The sequence below is a fragment of the Cheilinus undulatus genome, linkage group 8, assembly GCF_018320785.1.
Source record: "Cheilinus undulatus linkage group 8, ASM1832078v1, whole genome shotgun sequence".
In the NCBI taxonomy this organism is placed as follows: Eukaryota; Metazoa; Chordata; class Actinopteri; order Labriformes; family Labridae; genus Cheilinus; species Cheilinus undulatus.
Window position 1 is genome coordinate 6,281,220 of NC_054872.1, and position 21,231 is coordinate 6,302,450.

General features: G+C 37.4%; 1 protein-coding gene across 1 annotated transcript in view; it reads left to right on the top strand.

Annotated features, from left to right (window-relative positions):
- Window positions 1-21,231, top strand: part of LOC121513303 (dolichyl-diphosphooligosaccharide--protein glycosyltransferase subunit STT3B-like) — a 107,676-nt gene that overhangs the window by 70,642 nt on the left and 15,803 nt on the right. Inside the window, exons 4-8 of the mRNA XM_041792950.1 lie at window positions 1,255-1,320; window positions 4,340-4,439; window positions 11,233-11,331; window positions 11,960-12,106; window positions 15,852-15,900. Coding sequence (XP_041648884.1) covers window positions 1,255-1,320; window positions 4,340-4,439; window positions 11,233-11,331; window positions 11,960-12,106; window positions 15,852-15,900 — 461 coding nt within the window. The remainder of the gene's footprint in view (window positions 1-1,254; window positions 1,321-4,339; window positions 4,440-11,232; window positions 11,332-11,959; window positions 12,107-15,851; window positions 15,901-21,231) is intronic.

Genomic DNA, 21,231 nt, shown 5'->3' on the forward strand with positions numbered 1-21,231 from the left:
AATACTTTATTCATACTTTATTACATACATTTTAAAGTCCATTTTTATTTGACATTTTTGTTGGGTTTTTAAGCCATTATTTAAGAGGCAGAACAGGGAACGGAGTCTGAAACTAAGGAGAAAGGGTGGATGACAACTGGGAAAGAGGCCATAGGCTTGACTCAGATCTAGGTAGCCCTCAAAAGGTCCAGACTTCGTCAGACTTTAACAATATTTGAACTTTTCTGTCTGCATGTAAATGTACTGACTGATAGCACTTGCAGCTGAACAGCCTGAAATGATTCCTTAGAGTTTCTTCACCTCTACTAGAACCACACAAAGCATGTTTAAAGACAAGTTTACAGCTTTTCCTTTAATAACACCAAAGGGAAATTTAGTTTACTTTCGTTAGCTGTTATTGACACTACTGAGTCATGTTTTTTTCTTTTGTATTTTTTAAGGAGGTAAGAAAATCCATTAAAATTGGGTTTGATTGTTAGATTTATTTCTGTATTTTAACCACACATGTAAGCATCTCTTTCTCCTCCTGATTTATCCGTGACACTCATCCTCAGCGGTTTAAACACGTGGCTGTATGGGCTAATGTTATTCTTAGTGAACATAATTCACTATGACATTTCATGCATACCTCTGAGATTAAAAGAAGGAATCTACTTTCTCAGCCTGAAGCCCTGAAGTCTCAGTTAATTGGAGGTATGGTTACATGGGGAATAGTCCAACCTGGTTTAGAGATGAATACTAATCCTTGCTTTTGTGCTCTGGATTTTAAATTTTAAAACAAATCCATCATAAATCAAACAGATATGTAGAAACACAGGCTTTAAAGCTCTCTCAGGAGCTGGGATATGTTTAGAGGGAAAATTTTAACATTTTAATTAATGAAGTTCTTGATTAGTTTACAGCTCCCTCTCATCAACTTTCCTTCAACTTTAATTCTTTCTCCTTTCATTGGCTGAGTTTCTGTATTTATCATTCTTATCCAGCCAATAGCAGTCAGAACTCGTTAGCCTCTTTAAGCCCTTGTTAGCAGCTCTCATGTATCGCTGTGGGGAAGGTAAGGATGTGTAGGACACCATGCACTACTTGGTACGGGTCATTAAAGTAAGATGATGAATAATTCAGGAGGGTAAGCAGCAATGGAGGAAATGTTTAAGATAAAAGGTATGACCAGAGAAGCTAGTCTTTAAAGTAGCAGTTGATGTAGATTTCACTGTTTATGTTTGTTTGAAGTTAAACTCTCTTTGTTAACTGCAGGTGAAGTCTGTAAAGACGGGATCAGTCTTTTGGACCATCGGATGCTGCCTCTCCTATTTCTACATGGTGAGAACACAAAGTTCACATTTCTTTAGTTTTTCTCTATCTGTATTTGTCAGTTGACATTTACCAATGGTTTTATGATTAAAATCTTCCTTACCTGCATTTTTTTCACCATTGCCATCTTGCTTTTCATGAGTGTGCTTGCTTGGTTATCAAGGAGAATGCAGAGAATAATGATAGATTTGAAGCTGGGTCATTCCAACTCCAATGCCAGTGTCAGAAATACGTCTGATACTGCTGAAAATGCAGGTATTGGTATAGGCGAGTACACGTTTATACACCAATTGAAACCGTTTGGTTTAGCTTTATATTTTGCTTCGTTTAGCCATACTAACTGTTAGCACTATAAACCGTAAATCAGTTCTTCTTCGCTACCAGAAAGCACTGCACGCATGAGCTACCGTTTTTAGAGCAGCGAGGAAGAATCAAAGGACCCACTGCAGCAGCAAAGAATGGAGGCTGCATGACAGTTTTTCTCTGAATGTGATTGTTAAAATGCCTTCCAGACCAGCGCTGTCGTAACATAGTTTATCAAAAGTTGAATAGCTTCTGAACTATAAACTGTTGCCTCTTACTTGTTTTTCCCTTTTGAAGCTAGCTGTTGTGCCTTCCCATTGATGCTTTTAATGCCATTAAATCCTTTGCGGCAGCATTTTCAGTGAGCTTGTGTGACTTTTTGGGAATTAAGTGGTTAAATCTACAACAGTAAACCCAATAATATATGTCCCTTTATCAGTTTTAATCCAATTACGACCATGTATTACTGCTAGCTTGAATGCTAACCACCATATTGTTTGCCCTTTGTGAGGGTTTGTCAGCCAATGGCAGGCTGTTCTGTAATCACGCCATGCTGCCCGAAAAGAGCATAATGGACAGAGAAAGAGAGAACCTGTGATGCAGCCTCCTGTATTACTGTTATTTTAATATTTAGCAGTTAAACTCAATAATCAGCAAGAAAACAACTTTAGGGTCACAGAGATGCTGTACATCATGATTCTATATGTTGAGCCATGTGCTGAATCAAATTTAGGTCTGAAGTAATTTGCTGGTCTGCACAGTCAGTCCAGAAAGTTCTCACTGATATTGGATCAGTACTCGATATCAACCAATACCCAACATCTGGTGTCGGAATTGGTGTTGAGAAGGAAAAAATGGTATCAGAGTATCTGTGATTTGAAGTGGGAGTTTCTAAATTAAAATTATACAAATATTCAGCAGCATAAAAAGCACAAAACCTGTTTTTACAGTACTGCTTCCAAAATAATATAAAATTAAAGATTTTCCTTATTTGAAAATTAAGGTACTTCTGCAAAGTGCAGGAGTGGCTTTATTAAAATGTAAAGGTCTTTCTGCACTTTTTGTAAACCTTTCAAGTACTACAGAAACAATTGCAGCATTTCATGCAATTACATGATTGCATCGTGATTACATTTATGATTAGATTAATTGTGCAGCACTAGTTGGCATTTGCCAAAGTATGGAGTGTATTTGTTTCCTTGACTGTAAGTTAGTCAATGAGTGTTTCTTTTAAAATGAGTCACTGTTTGTGGTGAGAACTGACATCACATCAAAGCAGTTTGCTTGTCTGATTGCAGTACTTAAGTCAAGTTGAGACAGCGTCAGGTTTCCATTGTCTGAGTACCAACTGGTTGTCAAGTGCTCAAAACTTTATGCAAATCATGTCACACAGGTAACGCAACATGTTAGGGTTGAAAGATATTATTGGTATGATATTGCTACTGGCAGATACAGACTTTTCTGCTTTTATTTTCTTGCAAAGCCTCAGTCTGAAATGATTGTGCCAGGTCTCAGAACATTCCTGAACAATCAGCGTCATTTGAGGAGAACAAGGCGGTAGCTATGGCTGGGGTTAAGTTGCCTGTAATCAGTGGTGACTGGTGAAGAGATTCGCTTGGGTGTAGATGTAGTCTAGGGACATTTCTCTACTACAAGAAGAGCAAAGAACTGCACTGAAAACTCTCTTTGACTGAATAGATGCTATTGCTCTTCTTTCAACCAGCTTCTACATGAGCTTGTTATGGTAACAGGCATGGTTTAGTTGTACTGTAAGCCAGTATACAATGGTTGTCGCTGTGGTGATTTGCATGGATGAAGCTACAGCAGCAGTTTTATCAGAATTGGACAACAACAAGCAAAGAACCACACTGAAAGCTTTTCTTTGTGGGAAAGATGTTTTGCTCTTGTTTTACCAACTGATTCCAGTAATAGTTAAGAGCGATGGTGGCTACTGTGGTGAGTTCACTCCAGAGTTTTGCATGCCCTCTACATCATTAGCTTCATCACTCTGATTGGCCCATAATGAATGAGATGGGCAGAACTAACAGCTTTTAGACCAGTAAAAATGATAAATTAATAACTGTTCCAATATTCAGAAATGATTCCCTGGACCTTTTCTCTTACCTCTGACATTCAGCATGATTGAAGAATCAAACTCCTCACCCTGTAAACTGTGACGCCTCTTCCCTGGCAGCTGCTCATGACCCGAGAGCTCAAGGGTCTTGGGGACCAGGAGCTTAAAGCTTGTTAAGAGATGTGTGTGTTGTTTTGAACATCCATAGATCCCTGTGTGTATATATAAATATATGTTTGTGTATGTGTGAGTCTGTGTGCACCTTTGAAGGTTAGGGACCAACAACATAATCCGAACGACAGTGTTAATGCCCCTGGTCATTATGATTTTACAGCTCTCAGGTGGGCTGTGCAGCTCTGCACACTGCCTCTTATTGTTGCCCATCTCATTATGTGTGTGTGTCTTTGTGTGACCCTTTAGCTCCCTGGACTCATGGGCAGGTTCAGACACTGATTGTGTTCTGCACTTAAAAGCATTGCACACATTCAGTAGGGATCAAATTCCCATTAAGCAAAAAACAGTTAACCGGCTGCTAATGTTTCTGTTCAGTTGTGGCTCATGTTTGCATAATTTGAATATTCATATAACTCACAAGTAAACCTTCAAACTAATAAAAGAGACTGATTCATTTTTTTTCTGCTTGTATTACAGGTTTCAGCGTGGGGTGGATATGTGTTCATCATCAACCTTATTCCTCTTCATGTATTTGTTCTGCTCCTCATGCAGCGCTTCAGTAGAAGAGTCTACATAGGTGAGATGCAGCACCTGCACACATGCACATGAACACTTTAGATTAATAATTTAAGGATGAAAAGGAATGAGCCAGGGTCAGATTACATGTTTAGAAATTGGCAAGGAGGGCAAAGACATAATCATAAAAGGAGCAGAAAAGGTGCAAAGTTGTGACTTAGATAGATCAGAAGTCAGGAAAACAAAGAAAAAGACATTTTTGGTAAGTCAGATGTTTGCTGTTTTAAGTCCACTAGTTTAAACTCAAATGCTCATAGTTGTAGTCATAACTTAAAGGTAATCAGGGCCCTCGGTTTGAAGTTATTGAATATCCCTTTCAGCATTGGAAAATGACAAAGTTCAGTGAGAAGAAGGTGTTTAATCTTTTTGTTAATAAGATCCTGTTAGATTTTTTTAAGGAGAATTTTCCTTTCTGCAGTTAAACCAGCAAAACTGATTTTATTCCTTAACTGTGCTATGATGGTAAATGGTCCAGCTAAAGGCTAGTGGATGGAAATCAGTATCCAAAGAATCAAAACCATTTTCTATCCTGCCCTGCCCTGCCCTGTCTTGTCCTGCCCTGTCCTATCTTATCCTGTTGTATCCCATCCCATCACGTCCTATCCAGTCCTGTCCCATCCTGTCCTAACCTGTTCTATCCTATCCTAACCTGTCCTTTCCTGTCCTGTTTTATCCTATACTGTCCTGTCCTGTCATGTCCCGTCCCATCTCGTCACATTCCATTCCATTCCATACCAGGCCATCCCATCATGATGAAACTGGTGATTTATACTCCTATTTAGTACCAGGATCAGATGCACATCCCCACAGTGTAAAAGGCTCTATAACTGTATGCCAGCAGCTACATGTACTAAACATATTTTATACTCAAGCCAAACACTTTGATATGGATGCTCTGTAAAGCATAGCTTGTTATTCTTTTGTCCTGTCTGCACTCTGTATAAACCTTTACTGATAATTAATATCATCAAGTAGCAGCTAATGAGGCAAATATCTGTTTTAAACAAATCTACCCCAGAAAGGTGGAAAGGCTATATTATAAAAGCAGGAGAGAATGAAAGAGGAAATGCAGGCAGGGAAAACGAGATGAAAGCTGCCTCTCCTTCAAAGAGTTTGCCTTGTCGCACACCCTGAACTCGCCTTGCTGATCATGAATAAAGTCCTGACCCCAGGCTCACAGCTCCCTACTGACACCACAATGCCATACTGTTGTTTCAGATCCAGATCATTAGCCCACTCATACAGGTTTTGTTGTAATGCTGCAGAAATAATGACATATCGGGCTGTATAAAACACACAACTGGGTGAGGTTAACATGACAAGAGAACTGTTCAACGTGGAATCAAAGAGAACCCAAGCTGAAGATTGATAGAAGAAGAATGGAATGGAGAGGCAACAGGAAACACGACATCCTTCAAAAGGCTCATCAGCAAATGAATAATTTAACATCAAGCTCACTTTAACATGCACCTCCCTGGGTTCCTACCTCCTTCACATCCCACAAGGTGCTTTCCCCTTTCCTCCTGTGTCTTTCTCTGAAGACCAGCACTGCAGCCTGCAGTCACATGATAACTGAGTTGTATCAAAGTTGTATAGCTCACTGTGTTCTCTGATGCAGACCACGTACTGTCATTTGGAGTCCAACCTGTGACCTGCTGTCACACGCCAGCCCCTTCTCGCTTTGTCTTCACTGACTAATAAAGCATAAATACCGAGACGAAATCCAGCTGAAACTTAATTTTCTCATAAGCAGCATCTGGTCTGCAGCGAAAAAAGAAAATCAGAATTGAAATTACTCTGATGGATGTTCAACTCCAATGAGAGCTTGGCTTTGGATTCTTAGTGCCAATGTATTGCTAAACATTTCGTAATCTTTAAGGGGCCAACACAGAGCTCCAATACAGATCCGTGCAGTCCGACTGACAATCGCAGGAGTAAATATAACATTAGTGTGATGACAGGACCAGTTTTGAGTTTCTATGCATGCAGGTGAAGTGTTATGGGCCTGGACCTAGCCATTTGGAGTACTTCAAACATTACAGAGATAACTAAAATTCCTTTTTGTACTCATTACCAATCACATCAGGCCATTATTTGCTGCCCATGCTTGTAAAACTAGGACAGGTGCGCTCGTGCACACACATTTCTCTGCTGATGAGCAGATGATTCTATGGATCTATGTGAAGGAGAGACTCGGCTCTCCCCAGATAAGAGGCAGAAAACTTTTCAAGGATTTTTCAACGCTTTACCTTCATTGATCTCATCCACAACGACTTATGCTGCATCTGCTGAGAGAGTCGTGCCCGATTTCATAACTGGATTAACGTGAAACCACAAAAACTGCACCAAAACAAAGTAAAGACTGAGGATAGTGCTGAATGTTCCTGTCTGGCCTAATCTGATTATCTTTAAATTGTTTGATGATAAAAGCACAGAGAGCGCCTTGCACTGCCCTTTTACCATCAACACTCTCCTGCTCTTTACTGCCAGTATTTACAAATAATAAATAATCTTTGTCAGATGAGAAGAGAAGTGCTTTACAAGCTGAACTCCATTTGCCATAGTAAGAAAAGCGTTTTCTTCAGAAGTTCAGGAAACAGTGCTCTGAACATTGATTTAAAGGTCTTAAGCACAGCAGAAAATAAACAGGATCATATTTTTTTGCATTTGCCTTTATGACTCATGAGTTGTCTGCATGCAAACAACAGGCTGTATCGATCATAGCCTAAATGTTTTGTTTCACATCTCCAGCATTTTCCAAAAATTGGTATAAAACATATTTTATAAGAGGAGGGAACATATTAAACTTTAGATACAAACAGCCCCAGCCAACATTTTAATCCTGGCACCAAACCTGCAGAAATTACCTTTTATTGGAAGGTAATGCTCTTTAAATTTTTACAGGCTCCAACCCAATTCCAAAAAACATCGGGGCGCTGTGTAAAAATAGAATGCAATGAATTTTAGATCTCCTAAACCCATATTTTAATCACAATAGAACAGAAACAACATATCAGATGTTTAAGTGAGACACTTTACCATTTCATTAAAATATTATCTCATTTAAAATGTAATGGCAGCAGCCCTATGTATCAGTGATGTGACGAGTGAAGTTGGCAACAGTCCCGTATTGCACATCTTCATCAAAGAAAAATAGACTCTGGTTACATCCATTCATCCATTCATTTTCTTTACCGCTTATCCTGTTACGGATCGCAGGGAGGCTGGAGCCTATCCCAGCTGTCATTGAACGAGAGGTGGGGTACACCCTGGACAGGTCACCAGTCAACTGAAGGGCTGACATATAGGGAAAGACAACCAGGCACGCTCACATTCACACCTACGGCCAATTTTAGAGTGACCTAATGAGCATGGTGGTGGGAGAAAGCCAGAGTACCTGGAGACAACCCACGTCTGCATGGGGAGGACATGCAAACTCTGCACAGAAAGGCGAACCAGCGACCTTCCTGCTGTGAGGCAACAGCGCTAACTCCTGTGCTGCCGTGCGCCCGTGCCGTGTGGTTACAGACATTGTTAATTTTGGCAGCTATTTTTAATTTAAGTCTTAGTCCTAGTCTCTAGAAGAAATGTCTTTGTAGTTTTTTTCACATTTTAGTCATTTCCACTCTTTTTTTAGTTTTAATCAGTTTCAATCGACAGTAACTCAAAATATTTTAGTCTAGTTTTAGTCGATGAAAAGTCCTCACATTTTAGTCTTTACCTTTAGTCCAAGCATTTATTTTCTTGCCTTAATCTGGTACCAAGTCATGGTAGTGTGTTCTCTGCACCCTGCCGAACTTGGGGCCCCTGCTTTCTAAAGCTGAGTGGCAGAAAAGCTATAGATGCATTATTTTTTGACAGATTTACCCACAGTGGATAAATATTACAGATTTTGAATGTCTGCCGAAAACTAAATCAAATTTTAGTCTATTTTTAGTCATCTTGACAAAAACTAAAGTTACTTTTGGTCAGTTTTAGTCATCATGGATCTATTTTTGTTAGTCTTAGCCTAGTCTTTCACATGGAAAAAAGGCTGTCGACGAACATTTTTAGTCAGTTTTAGTCAGTGAAATTAACACTGGTTACAGTTACGTTACCCCAAACAGTGATTCTTAAGCACTCAAAAATTTTGAAATCTTGATTATTGAGTTAAAATAATACACAATCCCCCAGCAGTACATTATCCACTGAATATTCAATGCTCCAATAAATGTTACTTTCTCTTCATCTTAAGGTTAAGATTTAATGTGTCTAACTTTGTAACTCACAATTCCAGAAGCCTTTAGAAACATTTGAGGACAATAAAATAAAACTTTCATTGTAGAAATAATTAATATTAAAATAAAGCTGCATACCCCTAGCTTCCTCCCTTCTCATGAGTGCTATGTAAAGCCGTGGTGTCTAACTGGTAGGCCAACGCCCAAAAGTGGGCCATGGGGCCATTTTTTAGTGAGTCACCTTAAAAGAGTGGCAAAATGTCTGAAGCCATAAATGAGTATGCATCCATTTATTTTCCTCCATTCTTCTGTGAAAACATGTAAATTTGGGTTGATTTCTTGAGATCTTGGGATTAATTTGTCTATCTTTGGATATCAAAGCTGATCCTCTCATGAGAATATGGTAATTTCTCGAGGTATCTAGAAAATAACCAAAATGTGCATGTTCTCTGAGAAATTAATAGATAAATGCATGTCACCCATAGCTTTTCATAAAGCTATGGTTTTGTGTTATCTCTTTGTTTAATCATATTTGCTCTTCCATTTAAAGTCTTAACTTGAACATTTCTCATTAAATTAATTTGAGTGGGTGAACATGTTTGTAAATTTGGGATGTGATTTCTCATTAAAGATTTGGTAGTGGGTCCTGAGGATGGACTAGTTAAGAACCACTGATCTATGAAGGACTGCAGAGGAAGCAGTAAACATGTTTTGATGCTGGCTGACCGGAAAAACATTTAAACTTAAATTTTTCCCTTTGGTGTCTTTTCAAAGTGATGAGATAATCTTGACATAAAATGATCTACAAGTGTGTTTCTCTGACAGACAGCTGGATGTTTAGACAGTAGGACACATCTTTCAGTGTAATCAAGAGCCTTAATCAAGTTTACTTGGGAACACAGCCGGCTGAGGTTTGATTTTATGCCCAGACACAAATTGGCATGATCACCAAACCAATCCTACAAATGTATGCAAACAGAATACTTAAGTAATTCTAGTATGAAAGCAACAACTTAAGAGGCACATGGTTCAGACTAAAGATGATTGTCCTGCTGTTAAAGATGACCATATTCACCCTTTAAAAAAATCCCAGATTTCTTTTGATTTCTTATTAAAACAAATAGGATTGTTCAGAACTTAAATAAAATATCCAGTTGGAATTTTCAGTTGTTGAACTAAAAACCATCAAAGTAAAACACAGGATCAGATTTGAAGTCTTGAGCACTGGGATAATTCCCCGTGGCAGTAGGGTCTATTTTGCCATGCTGTGAGCTGCCATGTAGAACACCAAGAACAAGTGAACAGACTTCTCTGAATGCACACAGCTTCATACATAAATGCAACCCTCACAGTTGGTTTATTACGCTCAGCAAGTTGCTTTAGTGTCCCTGCTTCCATCTGCAAAAAACTGACATCATGGAGTTTCTGTATATTAGTCACACTAGTAAATGGGTCACAGCCAAATCTTTAGCTGAAAAATAATAGGTAATGCATATGTTGAAAAGGCTGAAATTACACTATGTGGACTAAAGTATTTGGCTACCTGATCATTACACCAACAAGGGCTATACTGACATTGTATTCAGATATATGTATTCCAGTAAGGCCCCCTTTTGCAGCTATAACAGCCTTCACTCTTTTCGGAGGGCTTTCTAAAAGATTTTGGAGTGTTTCTGGGGGAATTTGTGCCAGTTCATTCTATAGCGCACTTATGAGGTTGGGCACTCATGTTGGACAAGAACACCTGGTTCACAATGTCCATTCCAGTTTATCCCAAAGGTGCTAGATGGAGTTGATGGGCTCTGTGCGGGGCAGTCAACTACTTCCACACTCAACTCATCAAACCATGTATTTACAGTCTTTGCTTTGTGCACTGGGATACAGCCATGTTAGAATAGAAAAAGGCTTTCCCTAAACTGCTGCCACACAGTTGGACGCAAAGCATTATCCAACTGTCTTGAGATTGCATTAACAGCCCAAACCGTGAAAAACAGCCCCATACCATTATCCCTCCTCAACCAAACTTCACAGTTGGCACAATGCAGTCAGGCAGGGAACATCCCCCCCCTTGCATCTGCCAAACCCAAACTCGCCCATCAGGGGGTGGGGTGGGGAGGTAATGACCGTGCTCCTCTTGCTGCAGAGAACACACTCTTTTATTTCAGCTCTCGTGCGGCAGTATTTGATCAGCAGTGCCTGTTGAAGCTTTGTCTCACTGTTTCTGACCCTGGAGAGTTTGTTTGAGACACTTCTCTGGTTTAGTTTTGGTGTTCGCAGAGAGTCTGTTTTCCTGTTGTGTTGCTGACTCCCTCAGTGTGTAAATGGTTTGAACTCTGAAGCTTAACCGCTCCTGGACTGTCAATCTTGATTTGGGCTCAGAAGCAGTTTTTTTCTTGCTGCCTCAAGGATTTTCTGTTTTGGGTTCAGAGGGGATGGAGTGCTGATGAACTCCACAGTCATTCATTTATTCTTTACTGAAGAAGCCATATGTGAAATGAAAGCATAAAAAGTTTACAGTGATTTAAAGCAGGCATGCAATAATTTAACTGATCTCTAACTCTTTCTTTGTTCTTCCAGCCTACAGCACCTTCTACATTATTGGCCTCGTTTTGTCCATGCAGATCCCCTTTGTGGGCTTTCAGCCAATCAGGACCAGTGAACACATGGCTGCAGCAGGTCAGTAACCACTAACCTGGGAGATGAGGGGTTAGTGTTAAAATACATTAAAAGTCAATAATAAGATGTAAATGACAATTTGTAAAAGTGGTGCATGGAATATATATTTTTAATCCCGTTTACTCTCTACTAAATTTGTTTACAGATAGAGACAGTTTATAATGTTACAGTCAGACTTAATAAAGCACAGGCTCATACACAATACATGTGTGTCAGTACTGTCTTAAGATGGACTTTAATACATCAATGTATCGTTTTTCACGTTTCTGAGAAAGGCCAGAAAGCTTTCGGTTAAAATATTGTGGACCTTGGATGCAGTCTTTAGCCTTAGTCTGTATCCACTCACTGGATAAAGACTTCTCACTATAGCCTGAAGAGCAGTTTGACTTTTCTGCAGAGGACAATGGGAGAACAATGGAGTAAAAGTAATGTGCAGATTCAAATATGTCCAGCCTATAATATAAATTAGTGGTTCTCAGTCTTCCTTTACCTTCCCTATTGCAGAAACATCCTGACTGTATTTTTAACTCCTGAGCTTTATGAGAATCAGTGTCTGCTTTATACACTACTCAAACAACAAGTGCATTTAAACTGTTAACGTAAGTGTTGTTTGTCTGTTTGTCTGCAGGTGTGTTTGTGCTGCTTCAGGTGTATGCCTTCCTGCAGTACCTGAAGGACAGACTGACCCGGCAGGAGTTTCAGACTCTGTTCTTCCTGGGAGTCTCTGTGGCTGCTGGAGTCGTTTTTCTCTCCGTTATTTATCTGACATACACAGGTGGGTCCTTCAGGGGGTGGTCTGTAAAAACATCTAAAAGAACCACGTTTTAGTTTGTTTCATGGTAGGATAATTAAATAACAGGTGGTTTTATGAGAAATTTTCTATTTACAGCCTGTCCTGTTACTTAAGCTCCACTTAGAGTTTAGTTAAAAGCTTTGTCTTTGCAAAATAGCAAATTAAAGTATGTATGTTCATAAAAGCACAGCCCTGCCAAGCTTAACTCAGACAAAGTCCTAAATCAGCCTTGTTTTAACCCATTAGTGGTAACATACAGCACTTCTTATATGTAGGAGACGGGCAGTGTATGCGTGATTTATTATCAATAAGTAATGCTGTTTCTTCATATAAAAGTCAAACCACATATGCTGTAATGAACGCACTGAGATAAAATAAGCTGCAGCTCAGCCTGCAGTCCATGAAAGTTTGTTAAAAAGAGGCAGGTTTTTATAATATTTTCTTATCAGTGTTTTTGTAGACAGTTCTGTTTGCTTTGAAGAGGAGGAGACCTCCATGGATTATTAAGCTTTCAGTAAAAATAAACAAAAAACAGCTAGGGAACTGCAACTTAAGAGCTAGATGAATATCAACAAATAGGTTTATAGCTTACTTTTTATCTCTTACTGGTACATTGCCATAAATGTCACAGAGAAAAGGGTTTTTACTTTGAGTTGCTTTTTTGTGTTATCTGTTTTGATGTCTGGGTCTGTTTTGTTTTAGAAAGAGGAAACTTTATAAAATGATAAATGTTTAAAAAACACACTCTGCTAAGTCTGAATGGTGTTTGGTCCTTTTAAAGTTAGTTTGGAACCTTTAATCTTCCTCTGTGTTTCTTTTACATGGCCTTTAACTTGACTGCTGTGGTTGTACCTGTCCACATGAACAGTATTGACAGGGGCATGTTCTTCTCTGTTATGGTAGATGATAATACGTCCCCTTTAATTTGACCTTGCTAATAAGTTGGCAAGCAAATTTAGCAGTTTTTTACATTTTAATAACAACATGACTCCTAATGCGCCTGGCCTTATGCTAGGGGTCCTACAAACAAACTTTTTTAGGATGCTCAGAAACAGAAAGCCAAAGATTTGTTGTGTCTGGGTTTTATTCTGCATTCATCATCATGTGTGGGACATAAAAAGTTAATTGTTGGCCGATTTGAAGTGTAAAATAATCTTTGTAAATTGTATTTTATTTTTCCTTTTCACATCTTAGTCAACAGTGTGCATGTGTGTCTCCAGCTGCTTATTTCAAACTCACCAGAGCCTGATTTATTCTAATATTAAGAATATTAAGACAAACTTTACTCAGAATTTTTGCTTTGCTTCAGGACCTGCCCCCCCATTGATTACTAGTAACATCAACATTGTGTACAAGCAGCTAAGTTAAACATTGTTTAAAGATTAAATATAACCACCTAAGCACAAAAAGTAAGGAAATTTGTGTTTGGTAGATTATTTCTTTGTTTTAATATTTTTTTTTCCAATAAATCTTATCACATTGGAAAGCCTGTTTATTTCCCTTTTGGTGCCACTTTTGTAAGGATCATGTGTTTGTGGGATGAACAGCAGAGCTGAGTAAATGGGTTGCAGCCATGAAAATTTTGCCAAATCTCCTCCGCCGATGCCAAACAGCTTATTCTGCCATTGACTCTTGTTTGGTGTTTGGTAGACTGGATAACTGAAGTCCCAAGAAGCAAGACATATTGGCAAATTAACGATTTATTCATTTAACAAAGAGGAGCCTCAGTAGCGTGTTGAAGAACCATACACAGCCACAACAGCCTGGCAACTCCTCCTCATGTTGGTCACCATCCTGGTCACACACTGCTGTGGGATGGCATCCCATTCTTCAACTAGCATTCATTGCAGCCGGTGTGGTTGTGTCGGTCATGAACAGCACACTCAAGCTGATCCCACAAGTGTTCAGTGGGGTTGAGGTCATTGCATCCTCTCCACTCCCAAATTCTTTCCGATCTGTTGGGGTGCGCGTTGTCATCTTGTAGGATAAAGTTTGGTCCCAGACTGTGGAGTTATGGGATTTCAAATGGTTGCAGAAATTCATCTTGATATATCTCTATATTGAGATAGCCACCAATGATGACATGCCTCATTTTTCCAGTGAGGGAGATGCCGTCCACACTACCACATTGACTCAACCAAAAGATGTTGTAGCTTTCTCCCTGTCTTCTCCACATTTTGACCCTAAGATCCAACAGCCATAGGCAGAATCTGGACTCATCACTGAACTTGTGTTCCTGCATATGATCTGGTCTTAGTGCACTTGTTGCTGACACCCGACGGGCCTGACGGTGAAGGGCTCCTGGCAGTTCTATGAGACCGGAGATTAGCTGTGTACAATCTGTTCTGGATTCTTTGGGCAGAGAGCTATCGGCCATATCATCCTGCAAACCTGACAGCCAGGTACAAATCAGACATCTGATTGTCAGTTCCGGGGGGTACCAGAAGTTTAAAACAAGAGTCAGTAGTCAAAAGCAAAATTATCTGTTTTGAAGATTTGGCAAATTTTTCATAGGCACAGCCCATATCCTCACCTCTCTGCTCATTTCATAAATGTCCAACGTTATAAGATTTATTGCCAAGAAGCATTGTTACAGCCGAGAAATAATCTACCAAGCACAAATTTCCTTATGTTTTGTCCTATGTTTATTTTAACTAGCTCAAAAGGAAACTGTCTCTATCAACGCTCAAAGAGGGAAGTTGACAACAAAAATAGGATGTACATTGAAGATTTGAAAGAAACTTTGCGCTCATCTTAACTGGTTTCACGAATACAAAGCAAGTGTGTTACCTGCATTGAAGTTGTGGCTTTAGACAAGATGGAATGACGAGGAAAAGCATTTCACCTGCAAATTGGCCTTTTTACTTTAGACAGAAGCATGAAAATGCAAAAATAAAGCACAAACAGTTTTCACATTAAGTTCTCAGCCTGTCATGTATTCTGTAGCTAAATCATATTTTACAGGTTTAAATAAATAAAATAAAACACTGTTTTTTACTTTTATTTGTAGAGAAAAGGCTGATGAGGGGGGGTTTCTGGCAATATCTATTCTTCTTGTGACAGTGCCACCATTCATAGTGCTGCTCTCACCCTTTTCTGTGAATGACTGTCATGGCGTTGTTTAGAAGAATATGAAAAAAGTCATTATCAAAATAACTGCAGGCCAGATGTTGTTGCTGGTGTTGATTGGTTTCTTTGGCCTGGGAAATATGCAAGCAAATAAGTTGATCTCCAATTGCATTTTCAAGGTATCTGTGCAGCTTTGATTTCAATTCAGTCAGACTAATATAGTAAGATGCACTTTTAATGTCCAGTTTGAGTCACAATCATTTATTTGACCTCAACTAACTGCATGTAAATGTGCTAAGTAATAGAAATCCATATTTGTTACTTGTATATAAAGCAGACGTACATTATAAACAGCAATCCACTGTGATCTTGTGTATCATCAGTGTGTGATTGGACCACCTCCTGGCTACCATCCGCAGCCGATTAGTTTCTGTGTCCTCATTTATCACTGAGTGGACAGCAGGTCAGAGAGAGCTCATTACGGCCACTTATGTCTGCAACACACAACATCACACGCTTAACACAGAGTAATTGTATGATGGATACATGAATGATGCAGACCAATTAAACACTGTGCTGAAGCGTTTTGCACAATGTTGTTTTGTCAGAACTGTTGATACACACTGAGTCCAAATGGTTTGTGTGTTTTCTCTTTCAGGATACATCGCTCCATGGAGTGGACGCTTCTACTCCCTCTGGGATACTGGGTAAGTTCTCACAGTTGAGCATGTTTCACTTAAATAAAATGGTATAAAGGTGCAGTGTGTAAAATTGGTAATATTAGCGACATCTAACAGTCTGATTCTAGATTGCAATGCTCATTAAAATAAATCAGAAGAATCCAAACAACAACTCAGGGAAACAAACAAGAGCATTTAGATGATCACATGCATGTCCGTGACAACAGACCAGCAGATGCATGGGTCACCAGTGCAGAAGCCCTACAAATATGACACCAGAAATGAATTTAAAGAAATAAAGATACATGAACCTTACCTAACCAACCAACCATGAGTCATTAACAACTGTCAGCACTGAGCAGCCTGAAAGATGAAGGACTAAAGAAGTTCAACTCTGAGAGTTTTTCTTGGAGGGTCAACACAGTGCCGTCTGGAGGACTTTAGAGAAAATGCAGATGATAAAATGTGGCCAAAGTGGTCTATTCAAACTAGCATGTATTGTTTTATAGCTAAATTAAACCCTGACAAGGAAAGGAAATTAGTGTATTTAAATTTGTAACAAAGTTCATCTGTGACTCAAGGATGATGGTATGAAGTTTAGTAGGACTGTAGTCAACCAAAGAAAATTTTCGTCAACCAAATTACACCCACACCCCGACCAATTGATGAGTCATTCAGAGGGAAAAAAAAAATTAAAATCAGCTTAATTCCTAATGGGCTCCTCATTGCACCCTCTGGTAGTCTGAATAACCTAAAAATCAACATAACAACCTTTATGTTTACCATTAATCATTTTTATCCCCATTCTGTTGTACTAAAATAACAGCTGACTCAGAGACACATGCCTTTTAATTGTAATTTCAGTGATCACGACATGATAACTTTTTAGCATCAACAAAATATTCTCAGGGAATTTTTGTATTAATTTATAATGACTTCCATTAACACGATCACTTGTTCCAGCCCGTGTGCCATTTCTGAGCATATATCAGACCACATGCAGCGTTTAACAAAAGTTTGCTGGTCAGGACTTCATGACCAGAAGAGATCATCTTTGCCACTTTTGCTTTCTGTCTGTCTGTAACACACACTAACGCTGACGTGAACACTTAAGTCTGATGAAAAAGGGACAATACCACATATTTATTGACTGGTAAATAGGGCTGAATGATTTAAGAAAATAATCTAATTGCGATTATTTTTTACAATATTGCGATTGCGTTTTAATGTGTAATTATTTTTAAGTTCCACATCCAATGCTTTTTCTCCAACACAAGCATAGTTCATTCTGTATTTTAACCAGAACAATAATAAATAGATTAAACTGGGGCAGAACAATTTTGAAGAAAATGTCCAATTTGCAATTATTTTGACTTATGTTGAAAATTCTGTATGAAATGTTGCATTAAAGGGAATGAGCATTTTTATGTCACTCTAATTTTGAATAAGAAAGAAACTTCAAAAAATAAGGAAAGTAGGATTTTACTATTCTGAAAAAAATGATACTTAAATGTTTGCATGATGGGTGGAACATATCTCTGCTGCACAAAAATTGAATTAAACTGGTATTTTAACACATATTGTAGGTCAAAGTAATATTACACCTTTTGCAATTTGAAAATTACAGTAGGACATACTGCCATCTAATCTAAAATTTGATTAATTGCCCAGCCCTACTGGTAAATTAAACAGGACAAGGGAGTTAGGGCTCTGACTGAGGGCAAAGTAAATACACTCAGTAGTACCATTTCAATAGCCTACAAAAGCCTGCGTCTTCATGAGTGTTGTTTCCGAGGTATTTGCAGCGTAACCGTTATGAAAAAAAATCAGATATAACACGTTCTGACTCACTTTGTGTGTTTCTCTGACCAGCACTGCATTGTTCATCTCTCTCTCCTGTCATATCAGTCAGCTGCACGCTCCGCCGTTTATTTCTCGTGCACACGCATGCATGCACACGACCAGCTGATAAACAGGATTCGAGAGCATACCAACTTTCTAACCAACCATATGAAAGGTGTTAGCCCTAAAGTTAAGGAGCCTAAAAGTTAGAAGACTACTGACGGAGATTACGTGTTTGTTCCATTCTGGTAAATGTGATACCTGAGCAAAACCTGGTAGCATTTTTTTATTTTATTGGTCTTAGAGTACAAATCCATCGAGAATTCATTAGTGCTCTGTCCTTACTATCTCGTTCTTTGAAATCTTAACTCCTAACCACACGCTCTGCAAAGAAACTGAGAGAGAGAGAGAGATCCTGTGGTGTTTCATCTTTCCTGTTCATAATAGTGTTGTTTCCTCTCTGATTAAATGAGGGCTTATTATTAACACTTTCCTTAAGAGTTCAGATTGTTTTAATGTACTTTCACAAATGTTTTTAATGTAAAAATCTCTTCTACCTCCCAAACAGGATTGCACTTGTTTGGTTGACAGAAGCAGTATTTTTTAAATAAATAAAGTGACTTTTTTTCAGTCAATACTTTTAAAGTTTTTACTAAATCAAGCACTGGTCTATCATAAATAGATATTGCTCATAAACTGGACTTATAGAGAACCTTCAGACTGCAGAATAAACTGTAAAACATGTTTTTGTGTTTTAATTTACACTCTGTGTTACTCAAGACAGCCAAACTTGACTTGCCATTTTAATATGGGCAGTTTTCATAAGGACAGTTCATTTTATAATGATTCCAGCAATATCAGAGGGGAAATATAACTACTATGCTTCAAAGAAGGGGTTACATAGTCCAATATGGAACAGTTTGTTTGAAAGAGCCTCTCTCAGCTGCCAATCTCACAGTCAGAAACCTGCTTATGAAACAAAGATCATTCCAGTTCTGCTGTAAGGGGGTGTTAAATGTTTAATTTCACATAGATGTGTCTGTTTTCTACAAATAACTCATGACTCATAGCCTATTTTGGTATAAAATCATCTAGATAATTTTAATACAGTTCCGACATATTGGATAAACCATGTAAATTAAATGAAACCACTCAACACATTAAACCCATTATGTCTCCTTTCAGTTATTTTTTTGTTATTAATACTGTAAGCAGTTTGGTTGATTTCTTTGGATAAAATTCAAAATGTTAAATTGATTTTTTTTCTACTTTATATGAATCAATGTACACAAAAAGATAAAGGAAGATGTTTAACAAACAAGCAACTATAGGTAAGATCTGACCAATCAAATTTGCAAAAATACACAATACTCATTTGATTTTTACAAATGTCAGTGTGCCTATATTTAAAATTGGTTTAGCCAATATTGATACGAATGATAAATGTAGTTCAGCTCTTAAACTTCAATTCTTTAAACAAGCTGAAAAGTTTAAAGGTGCAGTGTTTGATATTAAGTTTAGTAGCATTTAGCTGAAAAAGACCTGACACATCATATATATATATATAGGTATATATATATATATATATATAGGTATATATATATATATATATATATATATATATATATATAGATATATATGTATATATATATCTATATGTATATATATATATATATATGTATGTATGTATGTATGTATGTATGTATGTATGTATGTATGTATATATATGTATGTATGTATGTATGTATGTATGTATGTATGTATGTATGTATTTATGTATGTATGTATGTATGTATATATATATATGTATGTATGTATGTATGTATGTATATATATATATATATGTATGTATGTATATATATGTATGTATGTATATATATGTATGTATGTATATATATATATGTATGTATATATATATATATGTATGTATATATATATATATATATATATATATCTATATGTATATATATATATATATATGTATATATATATCTATATATCACCTGAAAGTATAACATTGTTTTATTTTAATCAACTTAGAATAAGGTGTATTTTATGCATAGGGAAGGTCCCCTCCAGTGTTACTTCTGTTGACTAAAACTATGACTAGAAATGTTCATCGACAGCCTTTTTTTTTCCATGACAAAAACTAGACTGACACTAACAAAAATAAAACTGACAAAAAGTTGTTTTTGTCAAGATTACTAAAACTAGACTAAAATGTAATGTAGTTTTCGTCGGACATTCAAAATTCATGATATTTCTCCACTGTGGGTAAATCTGTCAAAATACCACTGTAGCTGTATCTACTCTGCCTCTCAGCTGTTGAAAGCAGAGACCCCAGGTTTAGCAGAGTGTAGAGAACACACTACCATGATTTAGTACCAGATTTAGGCAAGAAATAAATGCTTGGACTAAAATTAAAGACTGATGAACTAAGACTAGACTTAAATGTTTTTGAGTTTTTGCCAACTAGAACTAGACAAAAACTAAAAAGGATTGCACTGACTTAAATCTGACTAAAACTAAAAGGCATGTAATCAATAGACTAAGACTATGACTAAAGTTAGGAATAGCTGTCAAAATTAACACTGGTGCTGCACAATTTGGTAATAATGTGCAATAACGATTGTGCGGAACAAGATTATCATTTGTGATTGCAATTATGATATAATGCTTAAATGGTGTCATAAACCTACTTGCCTGGTTATCAGAGAAAATAATGATTGTGTTGATGTTCTCAGCTTTAAACAAACAAAAATTCAGTAGCATGAAGAAAAACAAAACCTAAAGTTTTTTAACACTAAATAAGACACAAATGAATCAGTATTTTTAAAAAAATAACAAGTTTCCATTTTTTGAAAATAATGGCACTTTTACAAAGTGCTAATGCAATGGCACTATTGTAAACTTTAGGACCTTTATGGTCTTGTGTAAACCTTTCAAGTACTTAATGCAAAGATATTTGACTATGCAATTGCACAGCATGAGATAGAAATGTGATTCAATTAATTGTGAAACTTGTGAAAGTAACACCACAAACTTTCATATCTACTGATACTGCTAATTAACTTTATACACTAATATCTGCCAATACCGATATGCAGATCCCTGTGGTCAGAAAAAGGGATGCACAATATTATTGGCTAGATATCGGTATCAGCAGATATCAAATTTTTTGCCAATATTTACATCCGATATTTTGGCCATTCATATCAGCATATATCAAATGTAAAATTTGGCCATATATACTAATAAATTAGTGGAATTTTAGGCTGGACCAACAGACTTATGTAAGTTGAGATCTTTTTCTTTATTCGTTCTCATTTTTTAAACTTTAAAGTGTGTTTTAAGACAAAAAAGTTTGTTTCTTTTTTCATCCTCAAGCCTTAAATTGTGTTCAAAGGACTGAATATTTTAGTTATGTAAAACATATTTAAATATCAGAAGCAATGTCAGTATCAGCCAAAATGAATCTGTAAATATCGGCATATCAAATATCAGCAAAAATCCAGT